Genomic DNA, 18178 nt, shown 5'->3' with positions numbered 1-18178 from the left:
CATTCATTTATATTTTTGGTGTATAAGCATTGGAATCCTTTGCCTTTTAAGAATTCCCACACTGAAAGACAAAATCTATATTAGACTTGAGCAGCTGGAAATAAATTTCCTTTAATTTCCAAGATGCCATGTAATTATCGCAAATAAGAATCTACCGATCAGATTGGGAGATATTAATTCAATATAAGAACTTTCGAAGATGAACATTAACTTCGACATCTGAGTATTTGGTTTTCTCTCCCGCATAAATTTTAAATGATTTTTAATAGAATATTTCTGCTTCACAAAAGTTTTTGCAATGTCTTTGGAGTATTTATTTTAAAAACTATTTTATTAAAATGAAAAGAGCAGGCAGCTATACTAATTTATTGGAATAGGCTCTTTGTCCTTTTAACTTTCATATGCCAATCCTTGCAGAGAATCTTTGTATTGAATTAAAATGGGTAGAGTGATGGAGAAGCCAACCATCTCCTGCCCATCCTTGCATCTTCATTTTTCAGCTTAATTAGTAAAAGTTGAAGTTGTCACGTATTTTTCTAATCTAAATGAAATGGCAGGAAGGAGACCACTGAGAGCCACACACCTGCCTTCTGGTTTTCAAGCAAGGATGCTGTGCCACAAGCGCTCAATTAGAGCTCAATCAGAGCTCAGCTAGAGCTGAAGCTTTTTGAGACTTCAAAAACTGTGAGTTCTGGTCATCCCAAGCGCTTTCAGTTCGGCCGGGTGTTCGTGGAGCCTTATTCCTAATTCACAGTTGCACCTTGTATAGCAGCAGGCAATAAACGAAGCTTGAAGGCAAAGCTTGGACACGTACAAGAAATACACATCAAAATCATCCGTCACTCCTGCCTCTACTCTCAAATCTTGGCACTGACACTTGGTAAAGCACCATTTCTAAAGCAGGGCTGACACCGCAGCTGCAAAGGTACATGATTTTTAAGCAGTACAGGCAAGGTACTCCACCCCTCCCAGCAAAAGAAAGAAAGAAACAAAAATCAAAGGAGATCATTTCCTGCCATACTATCATTTCTTTGGCATCTATTAGGAGACTTAATGTGATACAGTCTTGTTCTATCGTGTTGTTTGCCGAACCACCTCCCGCACCGTGACAGCTCACCTTAAGAAACCTCTTCGCTCCCTCCCCCAGGTTTGTTTCAAGGGATAAAACTTCCAAGAGTTTTCTTTCCGTCCAAATTTACACGTTTTCTCAATGCAGAAGAGGACCAAATAATTCAGGGGAGCAACAGTCATTTGTTTTCTATCAACACTGCCACAAAAAAGAGCTACGGACCTAACAGCCAGCCCTGTTGACTCCAAATTAGCATGCGGAAGGGAAATAAATGCATGTAATTCTCCCCGGGCTCTGCTTCCCAATATATGGTATGAGTTTCAGGTGCACAGACATCTTTATGGACGGCAGCATGTTCTGTGCGCTAAACTATGCGCAGGACCCACCATGCCAGGGAGGAGGGAACCAAGATGCAAGAAGCCTTTCCTCGCATACTTAAAAACACTGAGCTCCATTCACTAAACAAATGGATATCAAAAAAGATGCTCAGCACCCCTGGACTTGCTTTGTCGTCTTATGAGACAGACCTCAAATTGTAACAGAGGATGTTTTATTCTTTAGACTTGGCCCATCCAATACATTGGCACTACCTGTAGCTCACGTTGTTGTGGCCACAGCCACTGGTATAAATTCATCTGCCGCTTCTGATGCGTACTAAAAATCGTTTAAAAATCTAATCTGCCGTTAAAATATTCCGATTGCATGTGCAGGAAGGGAAAGATATTTCCCAGAGTAAACCTAGCTAGCAGAAAGCAATCTCATTGGGAGTTTCCTCAAAGAGCTGAATTACCGTAGAGGTGACAGTGGAAGAAATTACTTGTAGTCTTCCCACTCTCATCTAATGCAGCTCCTCTCCATCAATCCTAGACCACTTTAGTGCTGGCCTACTTCACATGGCAGCCTTACACTTGCAACTTATCTTATGAATTCTTGTTTATTCCCGTTCCTTTTCAAGTGCTTCAAGCTAAATATCATAAGGTAAGAAAAACAATGCATTGTCTTGACAATGCAAACAATATAATGCATAATTACGACAGACCTAAATATCAAAAACACACCTCAGGAGATAAAATGTTAACCTATACAACTCTCATACAGATCTGTAATATCTTAAGTTATTCTCCCTTAGCAGCAGCAGAGTTTAAACATTTCTTCAAGTCAAAAATCGCAAGGGAGGATCGCGGGCAAGTAGAAGAATTGAAAACATGAGAAAAACGGGCAAAACAGGGAAATGAAGGATCACAGCCTGGCGAGATCTTGATATTCCATAATTCTGGGCGAAATTTGAATAATTCAAAATGCACAGGGTGTTTCTCCAAACACCTTGTTCTCAGGGATCTGTCAATTGCTTGCCTGCAGAAGAAACACAGCGTTCGTCTGTGCACTCCAGAACTATGAAAGGGTTTCAGATCAGAATAGAGAAAAAATAGGGTTTTTTGTGAACACGAAGAAACGGTGAAATGTTTCTTGCAGGAGTTTTCACTGCATTTCTGAGCTTAAGCCTGGCGACGGTCATCTTGCTAGAGAAGTGCTGCATTTCTCTTTTTTAGTAGTCATTCAGGCAGTAAATGTACAAGATAAGGTTTCTCTCTGGTTTAATATCGATTGAAGAGCTGCACCAGGAATGTGCAATATTTATACATAAAATTAATTTGCTTAATAGCTCAAAAATACTTTTTTATTACTATTATTACTAAAGCCAATAGCTTGGCAGCACAACGTTGACAAAACTCGGAATTGATTATTGAGAACAATCGTGGCCCTTGAAGATTAATTATTGAAACGCGTATCATCAACAAACGCACTCAGGCAGAGAGAAAAGCCATAAAGCACCACGATTCTGCTTCCCAAATTGGATAACTCTACTAAATGATGTTTCTGGGGGCGGCGAGAGCCGGACGGGGAGCCTGCTGGAGCTCTTCCAGATGTGAAGAGCAGCCTTGGGTGAGAAGACTCTGCCCTTGTCCTCCAGGAAGGACACCACAAGAACCACGGCTGCCAGGGAAATCCCAAGACCAGCCTCTTATTACAGACAAAACTCAATTTGTCAGTAGTGCTCCCCATCACTGCTATCCGACCGTTCTCGCTCCAACAACGCATCTCCGTTGCGAATAACTTTGTCAAACGTCAATCACCGAAGCCACAATAGACTGTGCAGTGAGCTGAATTTCTAAGTGAGGAGTTTCAGCCGATATCTTACAGAAAATTTTGAGAACCATAATAAAAAATAAGTGAATTGTGACTATTTTGTTGAGGAACTCTAATGCTATCAAACTTGAAAGCAAAGATCCTCATTTTGCTCGCAAAAGAGAGGTGAAGAAATAATAGGGTGGGTTATCTGGGGACAGATTTTGGGTTTGCTTTTCCTTGCAAATATTCTGTCCGCATTCAGTGAATTATTGGCCTTTGGAAAAAGCCACAAAGGACTGGGAGTTGGCTGCAGTTTAGCCTTTAGCTTGTTAGAACAGTCACATCAATTATGCTGTGCTGCTGCAATTTCCATTTGCACAAATATAAAGTGTGGAGTTCTGTTGCAAACAGTTTAGATCAATGTACGCCTTTAGTTTTCTTTGTAAAAGGGACATTTAATGGAGAGTGGGTGGAAGAGAAGTAGTTTGTATTAACAAAGAGGCAAAGGTATTTTGTATTTCAGCTATTTTTGCCGTCAGAAACAAAACCTCAAGTTTGACTGAGCTCTGTTATCTTTACAAAACTCCGCCAAGCAGAGCTCTTCAAAGGCAGAATGTTTCAAGGCATTAGCTAGCACTATTGTTCTGTTCAAAACTTTCTTGATAATGTAAAATCTTCCCTGTTTTCAATTGGAAATGTTCAATTCAGCACAGGACAAGAAAAAAACACTTTACAGTCAATGAAGCCTGTACCTATTTCCACCAGCTGTGAAATAAATGCAGCTTGGAAGTTGTTGGAAAATCTCTCCCCACAATTTTTTCTTCCTTTCTTTTCATTTTTCACCCATACTTATCCATTCCTTCTTGAACCGTACAGAGCGTATTCATTCCCATAACATATAATCTAAGTTTGTAATACCACGTTTTCTGCTGAACTTAGCTCCCATTGACCACAGCAGGCATGACGTGTATTCTTCCAATAGTCAAGTACAACCCCTCGAATCGCTAATGCCTTCCAAATAAGCTTGTAAAGCAGTGCATGAATTCTCTAGCCTTGCAAATATTGGCAGATTGCAGGGGACTGAGGGCAGGGAGGAACTAAGCACAGGGTAGGGCTGGTGGCCAGGTTCTACAAGGTCTGGGCAAGCTCAAGAGCCAGCTATTGTTTTTATTCACCGCACCAACTGTTTCTTCCCTAGCATTTTGGTTTTATTAACATGTAGTGATTTTTATTATTTTTTTAAAACTTACATATGAAAAAAGGCACTCAGGTATTTTGTTTCACATATTAATCATTCCTTCAGGTCTTACTGTTGTAGTAGGATTGGAAGGGAACCGCTTTTACTAGAGTGATTATAAAAGCTTCCATCAAATCCAAACGCTCAAGCAATCTTTTAAAACATAAAATAGTGAAAGTCACATGCAGCAGGGGTTTTCATTGTCAAGACACTCTCACCTATTAGTCTCCTAAAAATAAATGTGAAGCAAAGGAGAAGCAAAAAACACTTCAAAAAAGATATTTGAAACATGTTGAAATGTTTAGAAATGTTCGTATCTTCTTCTGTTTACCATCAAAATAACTTAGTGAGTCCATTGCAAATTCATGGAAAAGTTGGAACTCATCAATCTTACCATTTGAAATATTAGATACTTTTTTTAATGTCTGTCTTCCTGGTAGACAAGGACAAGAGACCGTTGCTGCACTCTTGGAGAAATACCAATGTTCTATGCAAATACACATATTTAGTACCAAACTTTTTAATGGTGGTATCTTTTGGAACTGTTGAGTGTCTATTTATATTTGTGAAGTCTTTCAAGTTGTTCCATCCATATGTTAAGATGGAATAAACAGTTGAGTTGAATATTCAGTTTGGCCTTTAGGTTTTACACTAGGGTTTTTTGGTCAGTTTTCTAAAACCCGCCCAATGCTCCAGGACTCGGACCCACAAATAATGGTCCTGGAAGCTCCATAGCAAGCTCTTTTAAAATGTTAGGGTGAAATCAGTTCAGATTTGCTGATTTAAAAACGTCTGATGTTAGCACCTGCCATTTAACATCCTCTAGAGCTGCTCTTGACATGGAAAGTATTTAATCTGCTTTTTCACAAACATGGAAGAGAAATATTTATTGCCTTTCTGGCGTAACTATTTGGAATGGTATCGCCTTCACCTAACACACCACGATCATTAAGGTTGCTTTAGCTTCTAAGAAAGTTTTCCAAGCCCTCCCTCCTGTTGTTCTCAACTCAACCTCACCTCTGGGTACACTTGCTCTCCGTGCCATTTTTCATCAAGTTTGTAGCTCCTAACTCCGTGGTACGATCAATGTTCCTTTTTCTTTCCATCTGCTCTATATGTGCATTCAAGATGCTTCAGCATGGGCAGCCTGAGACTTGAAATACATCATTCAGATTGAATACCCCTATTACAGCTCACATTTTCCTTGATACATTACAGATATGCTCTAGAGGAGCCCATCATCCTCTACTCCAGTGTGATTTGGTGCTCTACACCAGACACTGACTCCCATCTCATTTTGTGCCCCAACCATTAGCACACGGTCCTACAAGAAATAAAGATCAATACTTTGTAAGTTCTCAGTGCCTCTGAAATACCTAATGCCATTTTGACATAGTGACACTCGTCTTGCCCTTTTGCCCACCTTGTCCATCTGTCTTTCAGTACTTCACAGTGACATATGTTCCTACTGGATTTTAGTAACACCACGAAGGCCAAATCTATATTCGTGAGTAATTCCAGTTGTTCTTTTTTATGACTCAGATTTCTGGCGCTGGTCTATAGGTAATTAAAGAACGCGTTAGCTTTGTCGTTTGGTGCCCTGATTTTTTAATGTCTTACTCCCAAACTAAACAATCAATTACTCTCTCCCTTTTGTTGTCATTAGTGTAATGACACCCTGATTAATATCATTGCACTTGCTTCCTGGAAGATACTTTCCTTTCAGCTGGGTGGGAAGCACTGCCCTCATTGCCCTCCCAGAAGGGAAGCAATGATCTGCAAACCAAAGCTCTCCTCATTTATTTCTCCTCTTTTATGTGACAGGGAAAATATCTGAGACGATCCTTCTTCTTCGGGCATATTTCAAATCACTCTTACTCATCTGAAACGTGTAAAATAGTTTGAGAAGCTGTATCTTATACATGCGTATAGATCCTTATCACCAACTCTGGGGGCCAGATAACCTGAAGGCATCTGCACAACCTTGTGCAGGTAGATGTTGTCTCCCCTACCAAGGAGGCCAGGATGAGCCAGCTCCGATCTGAAGGAGAGATTACCAGGCTGCCTTGTCTCTCTTGGTTACTGCTGGCCAGTAATCGCCTCCAAGTTATATTTCCTATCTTGAAAACTCCCTCTGAAAAGCCTTCGTTTGCTCCTGCCGTGCATCTGTGCGGATGTGCCTTTGGCATTCGACTCATATACTAAGGCTCATTGCTCAGCTCTGGCTCCTCATTAATAGGAAGAGATTACCCATGCTGAGATTTCAAATGCTGGGACTAATCGTGGACCGGTGGCACTGCCATTAAACCTTCATCAAGTTGCAACCCAGTGTAACCATCTCATAAACCTGGCCAGAGAGCCTTGACACATAACCTGAGGATCAAATAGAAATACCCAAAAGACGGTCCAAACAACTGCTCACAAGCTATTCTGCTTGAAAAACAGGATCGTCAGTCCTGTTCTTTGAAACCTTCTCTCTGAAACTAGAAAATGCCCCAGCGCTACCCAGGGCAAAGCATTTCGGCCCATTACAGCGTTGAGTCACGCCTGGGTTAGCAACCTACAGAGTGTCCGTAAGCTTAAATCTCTGCTACTTCTATTACCAAGTTATTTTTCTATCTGTCTTCAAACGCCCAGCCTGCCCAGCTGCTGTCTCCACCGCGCCAGCTTCACTCCAGTGGCAGAGGGCGAACATTCGGCCACCAGACTCCCTTGTAAAACGCTGCCAAGATACAGCAGGAACCGTAACAGACATCCTCCATTACAATTTTGTTTCAGAATGAATCTATCTGCAGATACAGCTATTGACATCATGCTTCCAATCGCTTGTTTATGCCGAGCCCCTCTTTTCTCCCTGCATCTAATTTATACACAACAGTAGTCAGTAGCTCTATAAAGCTGAAAAGTAATTTGTGCCAATAGCACTACTAAGGGCAAATCAAGGAGGGCAGCCACACACAACATGTGTTGTACCTATAAAGGTCAGATTTAATTCTGTTTTAATCTTCAGACACTGAATGCGGGCTTTCTAGAATGTTCCCCATTCTCATTTTGAGGAAGAATGGGTCGGATTCTCTTTAAAATCACTGCTACGCTACTACTGTGCAGGACTCGGAATAATCCAGATAGGACTGCACTCCGCCTGCTGCTACTTTTAAAAGCCGCTGCTTTTTCACAGCCATAAAACCTTTCCACAAACCAAACCCCTATTCATCCTAAACACAATGGTCAGGCTTTGCACAGAACGAAACTGAGATGTTTTTCATGGATGAGGTAACAGAAAGTCAACCCCAAAATCTAATGGACTTTGTTTAAGGCTCTATTAAACACAAATTCAAGCCTCTAATTAAAAGTGAGAACAGTACAATGATGAACGTTTTTACTTACTTTTCTACTCAGGAATTTTTAGATAAAACCCAAACATTTAAATGTATACTGAAGGTTTTAAAAAAAGGACCTAATAACTGTATTCCAGAAGAAAGGGATCTAACGTGATAATGGAAAGTCTAACTCCTTTTCAGCTGAGCTGAGATTCCAATTTTCTGCATCACTAGCAATGATAATGTTACACAAACAGTGCTCAATCACTAAATTAATTCCCATTAAATCAATGTCCTTAAAGGCCAAACAGTCCTTTAATAATTACCTGATTAAAATGGTGTTAGCACAACGTATTAGTTATATTACATTTATAATTCCCTTCCCAACAATAAATAATTCCTTTCCACCCATCTCACCAAAATGTTGACAAGGAGGCAAAAGTTGAGAAGGGAAGAGTGTCATAGCACCATGGAGCAAATGGTTGGTGACACTTCAAAAATGTCCATCAATCACATTCACATTTCTATTACGTGGTATTTACGGTATGGATCTTCAAGAGCTATAGGAATTAATTCCTGACTTGTAAGCCAAAACCCACAAGATAAAAGACTTCTTTCAGATATTAGCGGTCAAATTCTGTCTTTCTGCAGAATTAGCAAGATGGGACATTTTCAATTGAAAATCAAAGCGCGTCATAGATAAAAGAAAATGTTAGATACAGCGGTCAGTAATTTAATGCCAATACATTGTTTTGACTTGTGCAATGGAATTACACAGAGGCAGGGGATGGACAGACATCACAGTGCTTCTAAACGTTGTGGGAAGTGCATCATAAACGTGCATTTCATTTTTTCTCTTCTGCTGTTGTTAGAAAAGAAGAGTAAAGACTGCATCTGAAGTTTGGAAGTGGAGGCATCTGCTTGTATGTGCTGAAGTTACCGGGAGCTCTTAGATGCAGCATTACTAGACTTACAATAAACACATTCAAATGCTAAAATATTCACGCAAGTCTTGATATTTGAAAGTAAATATTTTGATTGCGATCACTGTGACCGTATTGGAACTGTGAGGCTTGGTGCTCATCTCTAATGAGTCAGTTGGCCAAAATCTCTCATATTAATGCTACTGAAATGCATTGTTTTATCACAAGACTTAGCAAGGTTTCAAATTTAATGTTGGGGTTACCCAATACATAATCGCAAATAACTGCGCAACAAGCCTAGCAATTCTACCAACAGCTGCTTTCCCAAAAGAAGTTCTGACCAGATAATCTTCCACTGCCACTTCTGCAACATAGGACAATAATTTCACATGATATAAACGCCCACGCGTGCAGAGGCAAACACAGGGCACTATTTGCAGCGGCTGTGAACGCATCAAGATGGTACATGTTATTATTTCAGAGAACGTTGTCACCTGATCTTAAAATATCCTCACACACTGGCAACCTTCTAAGATTTCAAGAGATGCCGAGACCCAGTTTCCCTAATGGCTGGATATAAATGCTCTAAAGCTTTAAACAAACAAGCACAGTTATCATCTATGGTTCATATTCATAAGCGGTTAAGCAGTTGTCACAAAGAGTTTGGCCTAGCGGTGGCCTTTCCATAGACTACCGGCAGTGTCATACGTAGGACGTTCGGGGACGGCAAAAAGAACTGTGCGCAACGGACTGGAAACAGGCCATCTGGACATCCAGTAACAGTGAGCCGAACAATGGCATTAATGAGGAATTAAAGAGAAAAGCCTGCCAGGGAGGACATTATGAACACGAGGGAGAGAGTCCCCCTTGGCTGCAACTGAGCAGCTCGGAACCGAGCAAAACAAAAGCCAGCTCAGTGGGACCAGAAGGACAAACAATAATTCCAATAAAGCCTCTCTGTCTTTTGACAGGTACTTTTTCCCATATTTTTTCTTTTTTAGCCTCTACACAGCTCTGTGACTCCAGACTTTGGGGGCAAACAGAGTTTTTTAAAAAGATCCCACGCCGAAATATAGTTTTTTGGCTTGAACTTTAAAGTATTATGAAACGTTTTATAAATCTGTTCTTGCAAGATTTCCAAGCGTCCGTCATCACAGTGGCACCCAACTACTTCGAGGCAAGTAAAACACTGACACCTCGGACACATCAGTTCAGTTTTCACGCCACTAATTCTAGTTATCCTTTAATTTTCAGAGTGCTTCTCTGCAACGAACTCCTAACCTTACGGAATTCAATCATAACTAACGCAGGAGCGCTCTAATTATGTTCCAAAATAACACATTTTAAAATTTAGGCTAAAATTCCACTTCAGTACATCCAGTGACGTTGTTATCACAGCGATCTCTAAAACTCACAGTGCCCTAAACTAATCCTATGGCAGCTCACGGTGAACAGGGGGAAGAAGAAAACCCTCAACCTTTTAAGCTTCACTAAGGATAATTCCATAATATCCTTTAGTGATGGAAGTCACTAATACGAATGATTATGTTTGAAAGTTGAATATCGCCCTGCTGAAGATCATGACTTGGATTTGGTAGAAGTGAAAAGCGACTCCAAGATGACTTCACTGGATAGCAAGGACAGACACAGAAATGAAAGAAGTTATTGTAAGAACAGAATATGTGCTTATATCCAGGCATGAACAACCAACACTCCCACTCAATAGATTATCAGCGTTCCTTATCAGCCTGTTTACAGAAGGTTTTATTTCCTACCTTTCCTCTGCATTGTTGTCTTTCTCCTAGTGTGGGGGAAAGCAGACTCTTCAGTCCAAACCCCACGTGCTCCTTCATCTCCGTTTGTGTCTGCATCACACGTTTTGAACCCAACCCCACCTCACCAGCTTCAAAAGCACTGAAAAGGTAAAGTCCTCCTTTATGATCTCTCCCTCCTCTATTGACAGTGGAAGAATAAAAATGAAGCAGCAGGAGGTTCCTCCACCAGGATGCTGCAGTAATGAAGGCAATCCTCTTAATTTGCTCCCTGGGAAGCTGACTACATAAAAAATACAAATAAAAACCCCAACAGCTCTCATTTTCCTGCATTGGCTGAGAGTGGACCTTCATCTCAGCAATCAGGGGAAGCAACAGGTTGGTTAACTTAATCAAAATATTCATTTGGTATCGTTATTTGCTTCCTTTCCACATTAATTTCAGCCTACTGAAAAGCACCACGTGTGCACCTCTTAACCCTTGGACATCCTCTGCTGAAAAAAGCTGAGCAGTTTGTAAATGAAATTGCTCTCACCCGAGCAGAGGGGGAGTGTTTTTAATAAAGCTAAAACCCATTTCTCACTTCCTTCCTACCTTAAACAGCCAAAGTTGCCAACTTCATCGTAAGCTGCTATGCAGCAAAAGCAAATAGCAAGGCAAATAAGGCTTACCTCTTCAGCTTCTAAACATCTTTGCAGACAAAAACGTGGGCTGTAGTCCTCCAAAGCACCAAAAACATTCAGTTCCTGGCTAATATCTCAATTAAATATGTGTTATACACAGGTGAACTCCAAAAAGTCAAAACTGATTACTTCATCTGAATCTATCTTATCCATTCTTTACCCAAATACAATATAAAGCCATGTTAGAAACCACAGCAATTAAAGAAACTGTCCTAAGTAAAATATTCACCTTCGGATGCATTTGAGAGATGGAGAGATGCCACAGACATCCAGTTCTATGTTTCCTTTTGCTCATTTGGTCTTGATCAGCATTTACACTATAGCCAGACATACATCACCTTCTCACAGTGTATTAGGCAGGCTTGGAGCTAGTTCTAGGGGAATGAAGGTGCTTTTTGGGCTGAGACATGCAGAAAATACATACTAATAGAGAAGCCTAAATCTAACATAATAAAATGAGAATTTGCATGTTTGATGTTTAAGGGTGGAACTATAATGCCACAAATATATCTGCTGGTGTTGGCGCTAGAAAAACGTGGAGGCTGGTTCATTTCCTAACGTGTTTGGTATCTGAGTTTGATTTGCCCGGCTTAGTGCGGTGCATTTTAGGCCCAGCAAGTCTGTTCCTCTTGTTTCAGGAACATGTCAAGACCTGGCATTAGTTTGAAGAGCGATTAAAATTGTTAATTAATGACACTGGGATTCAAGTGTTGCTTCCTATCACAAGACGTAAAACATGTTTTAAGAAAGAAAACAAGGTAATATTTCCATTTTACAATAGAGAACTGATATACGAGATACTACATGAAGTTTCTATGGTCGGTCAGCAGATGAGATGCAGAGTCCAAATTAGTAACTAGGTCTCAGTCCTAAAGCCTTTATACTGGATATTGTTTGATTTGCTAAGCTTAAAAAACAATTAGGTCTCACTACTAAATATTCCATGTGAAGACGTAATTGATTTCTAACATATTTCTTTCAAAACACTTCTAGAGTTTTCCCCTCAATATCAAATACATAGAGACGGGTGTACAGTTAATTAAGAGAAAATCTCAAATACGTTGCCAGAGCGTAATGGTTGCCTGCAGACGGGGATAAGCGAGATAGAGTCATTTATTAAGCAACAGCACCCGCCAGGTAGCGCATTTCAGGGGAATTAGCTCAGGTCTTGGGTGGTAATACAAGGAACAAGCCCGAGCAGCTTTACCCATCCGAGAAGTATTATAATGACTTAGAAGTGCCAAGGCTTGAGGTCCATTTTATTGCTCTTATGAAATGTAATTTAAACAAGGCAAACAGTGAGATTTGCTCATTTACTGGGCATTATGAACATAATTGGCCATTACTGACACCAGCGATGACCAAGCAAAACCTGCGGTTGTGAGCGGCATCTTAAACTAACCCAAAAATAAGGGGGGATTTCACATCATTCATCTCCTAACTTGGTTAGGTTAAGCAAAAGTATCAAGATCTCTGAAGAAAATAATATTGTTGGGGGTAATACCTGAATCACCGATTATCCTATGGTCAAACCCTATTTATAAAACTATAAGAAATGTTTGTTTTGTTGCAGTCACTGTGAAATGATTAAATCTTCGATGATTCAACCATTTTTAATATATTTCCTAATATAGCAAAAAAACCCCAACTAACCAAACTCCACCAAAACCCAACTGTCTGGTCCTCTTTCTTACAGACATTTCCAAGGGAAACAGAGCCTTGCATCTTTACCTGCACAATTTACAATTCTGATGGCCCAATTCAGACATAGTAAAATGAATAGAGATAAGAGACAAAGTCTTTCTATCATGTCTTTTCTATTAAATACAAACCATCGTAATTTTCAGTGTAACTTCGTTATTTTGTCTACATTCACTTTAATTCTATTGAACTAAGTAAGCTTTTCAGTGCTGCTCTCCAAAGCAAATCCTCTAGAAGATTCCTCTGCAAGTTCTTGCTAAAAATCACGCAACATTTCATCTGCCTCAAAAAACCCACCTATTATACAAAAAGGGTTGGGAATAGCAAAATCTTCAACTTCTGTTTCTTAAATCATTGGTTTTCTCCAGCACCGGTGAGAGCAGAACGCTCTCTAGAGTATTTCATAACAAGAGCCCATAAAGTAGTAGGAAGCTAATAGAAAACCTTCCAGAGATTTAACCAAGTTCTCAGCAAGAATAAATAGACATTCTGCCATTGCAGTGGTTCGATTCTGTTCATCTCCATCACGGTTTTAGTAAACCTAATTTCCTCCCCAAAACAGCTCTTTGGTCCTTGTTCACCTGGCAGATTTCCAACATCGGCGCGTTCTAAAGAGGGCGAAATTGGAGGGAACAGCAACAATACCAGGGCAACATTTTTTTGTCCAAGCGGTAAAATCTAGGTTTGAAAAGAAGCAAAATACTGAGCTTCTGCTACTTCGTTTTCTAAGATGAGCAAGTCGAAAAGAACTAATTCAGAAGCCACAACACTAAATTTCAATATAACTTGCTTCATCTTTAGACATAAATAAGGATCTCTGAGATGACAGATGTGTGTTACAGAATCTCGTGCCTGGATGAGTTTGTTTTTCATGTAAACCACAGCACTGCATGGCCAACACCACTAAAAAGTCTCTGCCTTCTTAGTGACCACAGCGTATTGCAGATTCAGTGGGTATATTGGGTAGTAAGGCAAAGAATTTCAATGCACTGATCATAATTCTTTTGTTCAAATGAAAGGTTTGAGTACAGAATAAAAACCAAAAGAAAACACCTTGCAGTTTACACACTTTTAGATTAATGAGGCTCCCCAGTTACATTGCAGTTCTGCCTTCAAAATTCTATCTCCTAATCCAAAATCACACGTATCTTAAAATGGCAAAAATAATGTATATAAGTACATACACTGATCTCTGCGATGAACATAAACTTAAAAGGGCAACCGAAAGAAAATATATCTCTATACTATGATAGTCTCAAAATGGTACTTAGACCAGTCACTCCAACAGAGAGAAGAGAAGAGAAGAGAAGAGAAGAGAAGAGAAGAGAAGAGAAGAGAAGAGAAGAGAAGAGAAGAGAAGAGAAGAGAAGAGAAGAGAAGAGAAGAGAAGAGAAGAGAAGAGAAGAGAGAAGAGAAGCCAAGTTCAAGAGCCAAGTTTAAATGATCTAAGCTACAGTGACAGCAAGTTTCAGTCTACCTTCAAGGAAACAATTACAATTATGCTACCGAGTATGACAGCAATCATAGACCTGCCTTAAAAACTATTAGACCGGTCTGTGCTGAGTCTGGTCTACAGACAATGACATCGTTTTTTTCCTCTGATGCTCCAAAAATTGCCAAAGGTTAAAACCTGTTAACAGAATTTCATCAGGGCATCAGAGTCAAGGCTGAAATAAAACCTAAAGTGACACAGCAGACCAAAGCTACCTGGGAAAATCTGCAGCGTTTTCACCTATTTTAGAAGAAACAAGCGAATTGTTTTCTTTCCTGCGTCTAGAGGACAGAAGGAGAAGACGACGCCAGAACGCGCCCCATAGACTCAGACTAAGAGCCCAACGCAATCCTCAGTTCACGCTGCTTTGTTTCTCTGAGCGCAGGATATAAAAGCATCTTTGGCTGTGTGTTTTGATAACCAAAATGAGTACCTTGTCATGTTTTAAATCGGCATCTGAAAGGCTTCTTAAGCGAACGTGACAGTATTTGAAACGGCCCATGCTGCCACACTTAAGATATGCCAGTCACCATTAATAGCAACAGATTTGGTATTCCAAACCAAATCGAACCTGCAGAGTTCTGCTGCTGAATGAAGGGCTGATGAGTGAAAACAGAAGCAAAATTACTACAATAGCCAGTTAGCCTGTCAATGGAAATTACTTTCATTTGTCTGTATTCACAAGGGTTAGTAAACAATAACGCTTCAGCTAATACAGTTTTTGTTATATTCAAATTGAATGTGAAATACAGGCTGGCATTATAAATGGATTTCTTACTCTTTCGCACTGGATTTCTGAGGCCTCCTGAGTCTATAAATTGGTTGTTAAGTTTCATATACTTTAGTATCAACCCTATAAATCTTTGTAATTCTTCCTTCTAGCAAATGAAGGACCATGCTTCTTGTTTGAAGGCGAGATGTGCCTAAGGCTGCCCCTCGCTCAGCAGGAACCAAGTGAATATTCTATATTATTCTAGTGGATTCTAAAGGGTTGTGCTGAAAACCCACTTGGCAGGGTGGTAAGATCTCTCTCTCTGTAAATAAAAGCCTCTCACCTTCCAGGTTCCGTGAATTTGTTTTTCCGAAGCCCCATAACATTTTTGGGGCTCCCAGCTGCCTTGTCCCCCCAGCAGGTTCTACTGAGATGCATCTCCTGACCTTCTCACCACGGGGAGTGATGCAAACCTCCTTGAGTGAATTCCTTTTCTTTGCCTTTCCTCCCAGCCAGTAAACTCTGCTTTTTATCATCTAGTCCCACTCCTTTTCACCTTATTTCTTCCTCATCTTCGTGCTTAATTCAAGGCTTCCCTCTAACCCCCCCTTCAAACACTCATTTTTACTGACTGATCAGAACCCCCTTTTATTTGTAAGCCACTGAACATCCATTGAAGGCACCTCCTGTGGGCTCCTACTCTGGACCTAAGACTTTGGAAACTTTGGGACCCTGGGTAATACAGGTTTACTTGAATAGATATAAGGCAAACAATTCTAACAATAACACAGGAGACTGACGCATGTGATTAAACTGGCTTTGCCTCCTTTAAACCTTTTCTGGGCAGTCTCCTATAAAGCTTTTAGGGACTAATGATGTTTGGAGCATAGCAGGGATGCTAAGGCTAATACCAGGCAATAAACCTATGCAAAATTACTCGCATTTATGCAGTAGAAAAACTAATTCACAAGTTTGAACCTAACGGGCAGACAGATGTAATGAGTCTAGTTCTGTAACAGACCAACTGCTCGCTCACAGTTGGATTCCCTACACAGTTACACTGGGAATATTTTGGACAGAAAGAAAACCCACCCACATACATTCAAAAAACGCCTGCAACTCTCGGCTGGCTCCGAAGTCTTTGGTTTTTCTTAAAAAAAAATAAAATTCACAACAAACACCAAAATATCTTCAGCCTTCCTCAGCTAGAATTCGCTATAATGTGCATTGAGCAGTGATATCAACGCAAATTAGAATTTTAAAAGTAACGTGTCTAGGTCAACGTGTTTAAAACGATCCCTCTTGTGGAAATTCTCAACTTCATCTTTTCTTCTTTTTTTTTTTGGATGGTAGTGTTAATTTAGCTTTTTTACCTTCTAGGTGTTTCACACTCAATTTTCCCGCATGCCTTTAGCTTTTTGGATGCCATTTGATAGTTTCTAACAGGGAATAATACCTTTTCTAAATGACACCTTGCCAGCGTTACATAAATTTGATACTTTCACCTACAGTATGAGTGTCAAACTCATTTTCAGTGTAACTAGCCCTACATTTATACAGACCTAAAATTACCTTTGGCCCTTTGAAGGCAACCATGAGGCTGATGTGGCCCCTGGTGAAAACGAGTTTGACCTACAGATTTCCATCCAAGTTCATGGTAAAATCTAAAAAACTGGGAGTTTTGAGGCTGCAGTTGACATTGCTCTTTGTAGAGCAGGTGCTCCATGCAATTAAAAACAGGTGTATCGGCATTGCTGGTAGGGACTAATGAACGATTACACGCCTATGCCGGAAGGTATTTGTTCTGTTGTGTTGTCAAGTGTTATTATCTAAATCTTCTTTGTTCTTGTAGGAAGCTGTATTTTCTTATTCCACTTTGCAATACAATCCGAATTTGTAGACCTGAATTTTAAGTAGTATGTACCCAACCCAGATCTCTAGTCCCTGATGGCTTTGGAACGTGTGGTTTAAGCTCTGCCAGAAGAAGTAGGCTGTGAAGGACTTGGGAATATAAACCGAACTGGGGAATAGCCTGGGCTCCACCAGATGCTACAGGGGATTGAGAGAGCATCCAGGGGGGCCAGAGAGGGTTGAGCCGAAACTTTACGTAAGAAATTGCGATAAATCAGAAGAGGGAGATCATCAGATACAATAAGATCATTTAACACTGGTGACTAGTCTAAACTTAGTTCAAAAGCCAAATCCCAACATTCACTGTCTGACTGTGAAAGAACACAGCGCTCACATTAACTATGAGTAATTTTTCAGCAGATATGAGAAATACTCTTTTTTTTTTTTTTTTAACCTGAGGAAAGAAAAAAAATCATCTTTCTCTCATTAGACAACTACAGATACAAAGAAGATGGCATGCAGTGCTCTGAACTTCTCATGGTTCCCACACTGGGCAGCCAAATGCCTCAGAAACCTTATAGCACAAGGTTTTCCAGTGCTCCCGGTCCCCCGTGGGCCACGGGAGGGAGACGCGGAAGATGAAGGTCTCTGCAGCAATGCGGAGGATGCATAGGTTTGCTCTCGTCTCTTACCTTGTTGCACAAAGGATCCGTAGACAAACCACATGGAGTTGTAGAGAGTTGTGGAGGTCATGGATCCCATCTGAAGGCGCGGGGGGTTGAGCCAGTTCAAGAGGTAGACCAGTAGCCCCACTAACAGCACAGTGCCGGCGATGCACGCCCACAGGGAGAGGTCGAACGGGGCCAAGCAGGCAAACATGTCCACTGTCTTCTCCGCCTTGCGAAGCAGCACGCCCACTGAGTAGTCCATGTAACGCGTTGTGAAGTCCACCACGTTCTCCCTGTCGGGGGTGATGGTCAGGGCAGAGATCCCTATATCAGCTCTCTGAGGAAAGCGGGAGAGAGAACACGCATAAGTGGAAGCTTCAGGAAAGATCTTGGTTCCCCTGTGCTTTGTAGCAGCTAAACTTACGGAGAAGCAGATGCCAAGACTGAAATCTTAAGCATCCCATATGTGGTCCCAGAAATGTGACTAAAGCTTGGACAGTATAACTGTACCGTCTGTCAGTTTCTGTAAGCAAACCTCACTCGGTGGACTTGGGCACTTCGTTTTCCAAGGAATCAAAATACTTCAAATATAGATAACAGCCAGCGGAAATCTACTTCTG

The 18178-nt window shown here is 40.7% G+C and overlaps 1 protein-coding gene across 9 annotated transcripts in view; it reads right to left on the bottom strand.

Moving 5' to 3' along the window:
- Positions 1–18178, bottom strand: part of GRID2 (glutamate ionotropic receptor delta type subunit 2) — a 554341-nt gene that overhangs the window by 82872 nt on the left and 453291 nt on the right. For all 9 annotated transcript variants that reach the window (XR_011738959.1, XR_011738960.1, XR_011738961.1 and 6 more), the window contains one exon: positions 17583–17895. Coding sequence is in view for 4 of the 9 variants with exons in the window: in XM_065837720.2 (XP_065693792.1) it covers positions 17583–17895 (313 nt within the window). In the remaining 5 variants the exon portion in view is untranslated. The remainder of the gene's footprint in view (positions 1–17582; positions 17896–18178) is intronic.

The sequence above is a fragment of the Patagioenas fasciata genome, chromosome 4, assembly GCF_037038585.1.
Source record: "Patagioenas fasciata isolate bPatFas1 chromosome 4, bPatFas1.hap1, whole genome shotgun sequence".
NCBI classification, from domain to species: domain Eukaryota; kingdom Metazoa; phylum Chordata; class Aves; order Columbiformes; family Columbidae; genus Patagioenas; species Patagioenas fasciata.
This window is presented reverse-complemented; position numbering and strand designations above follow the sequence as displayed.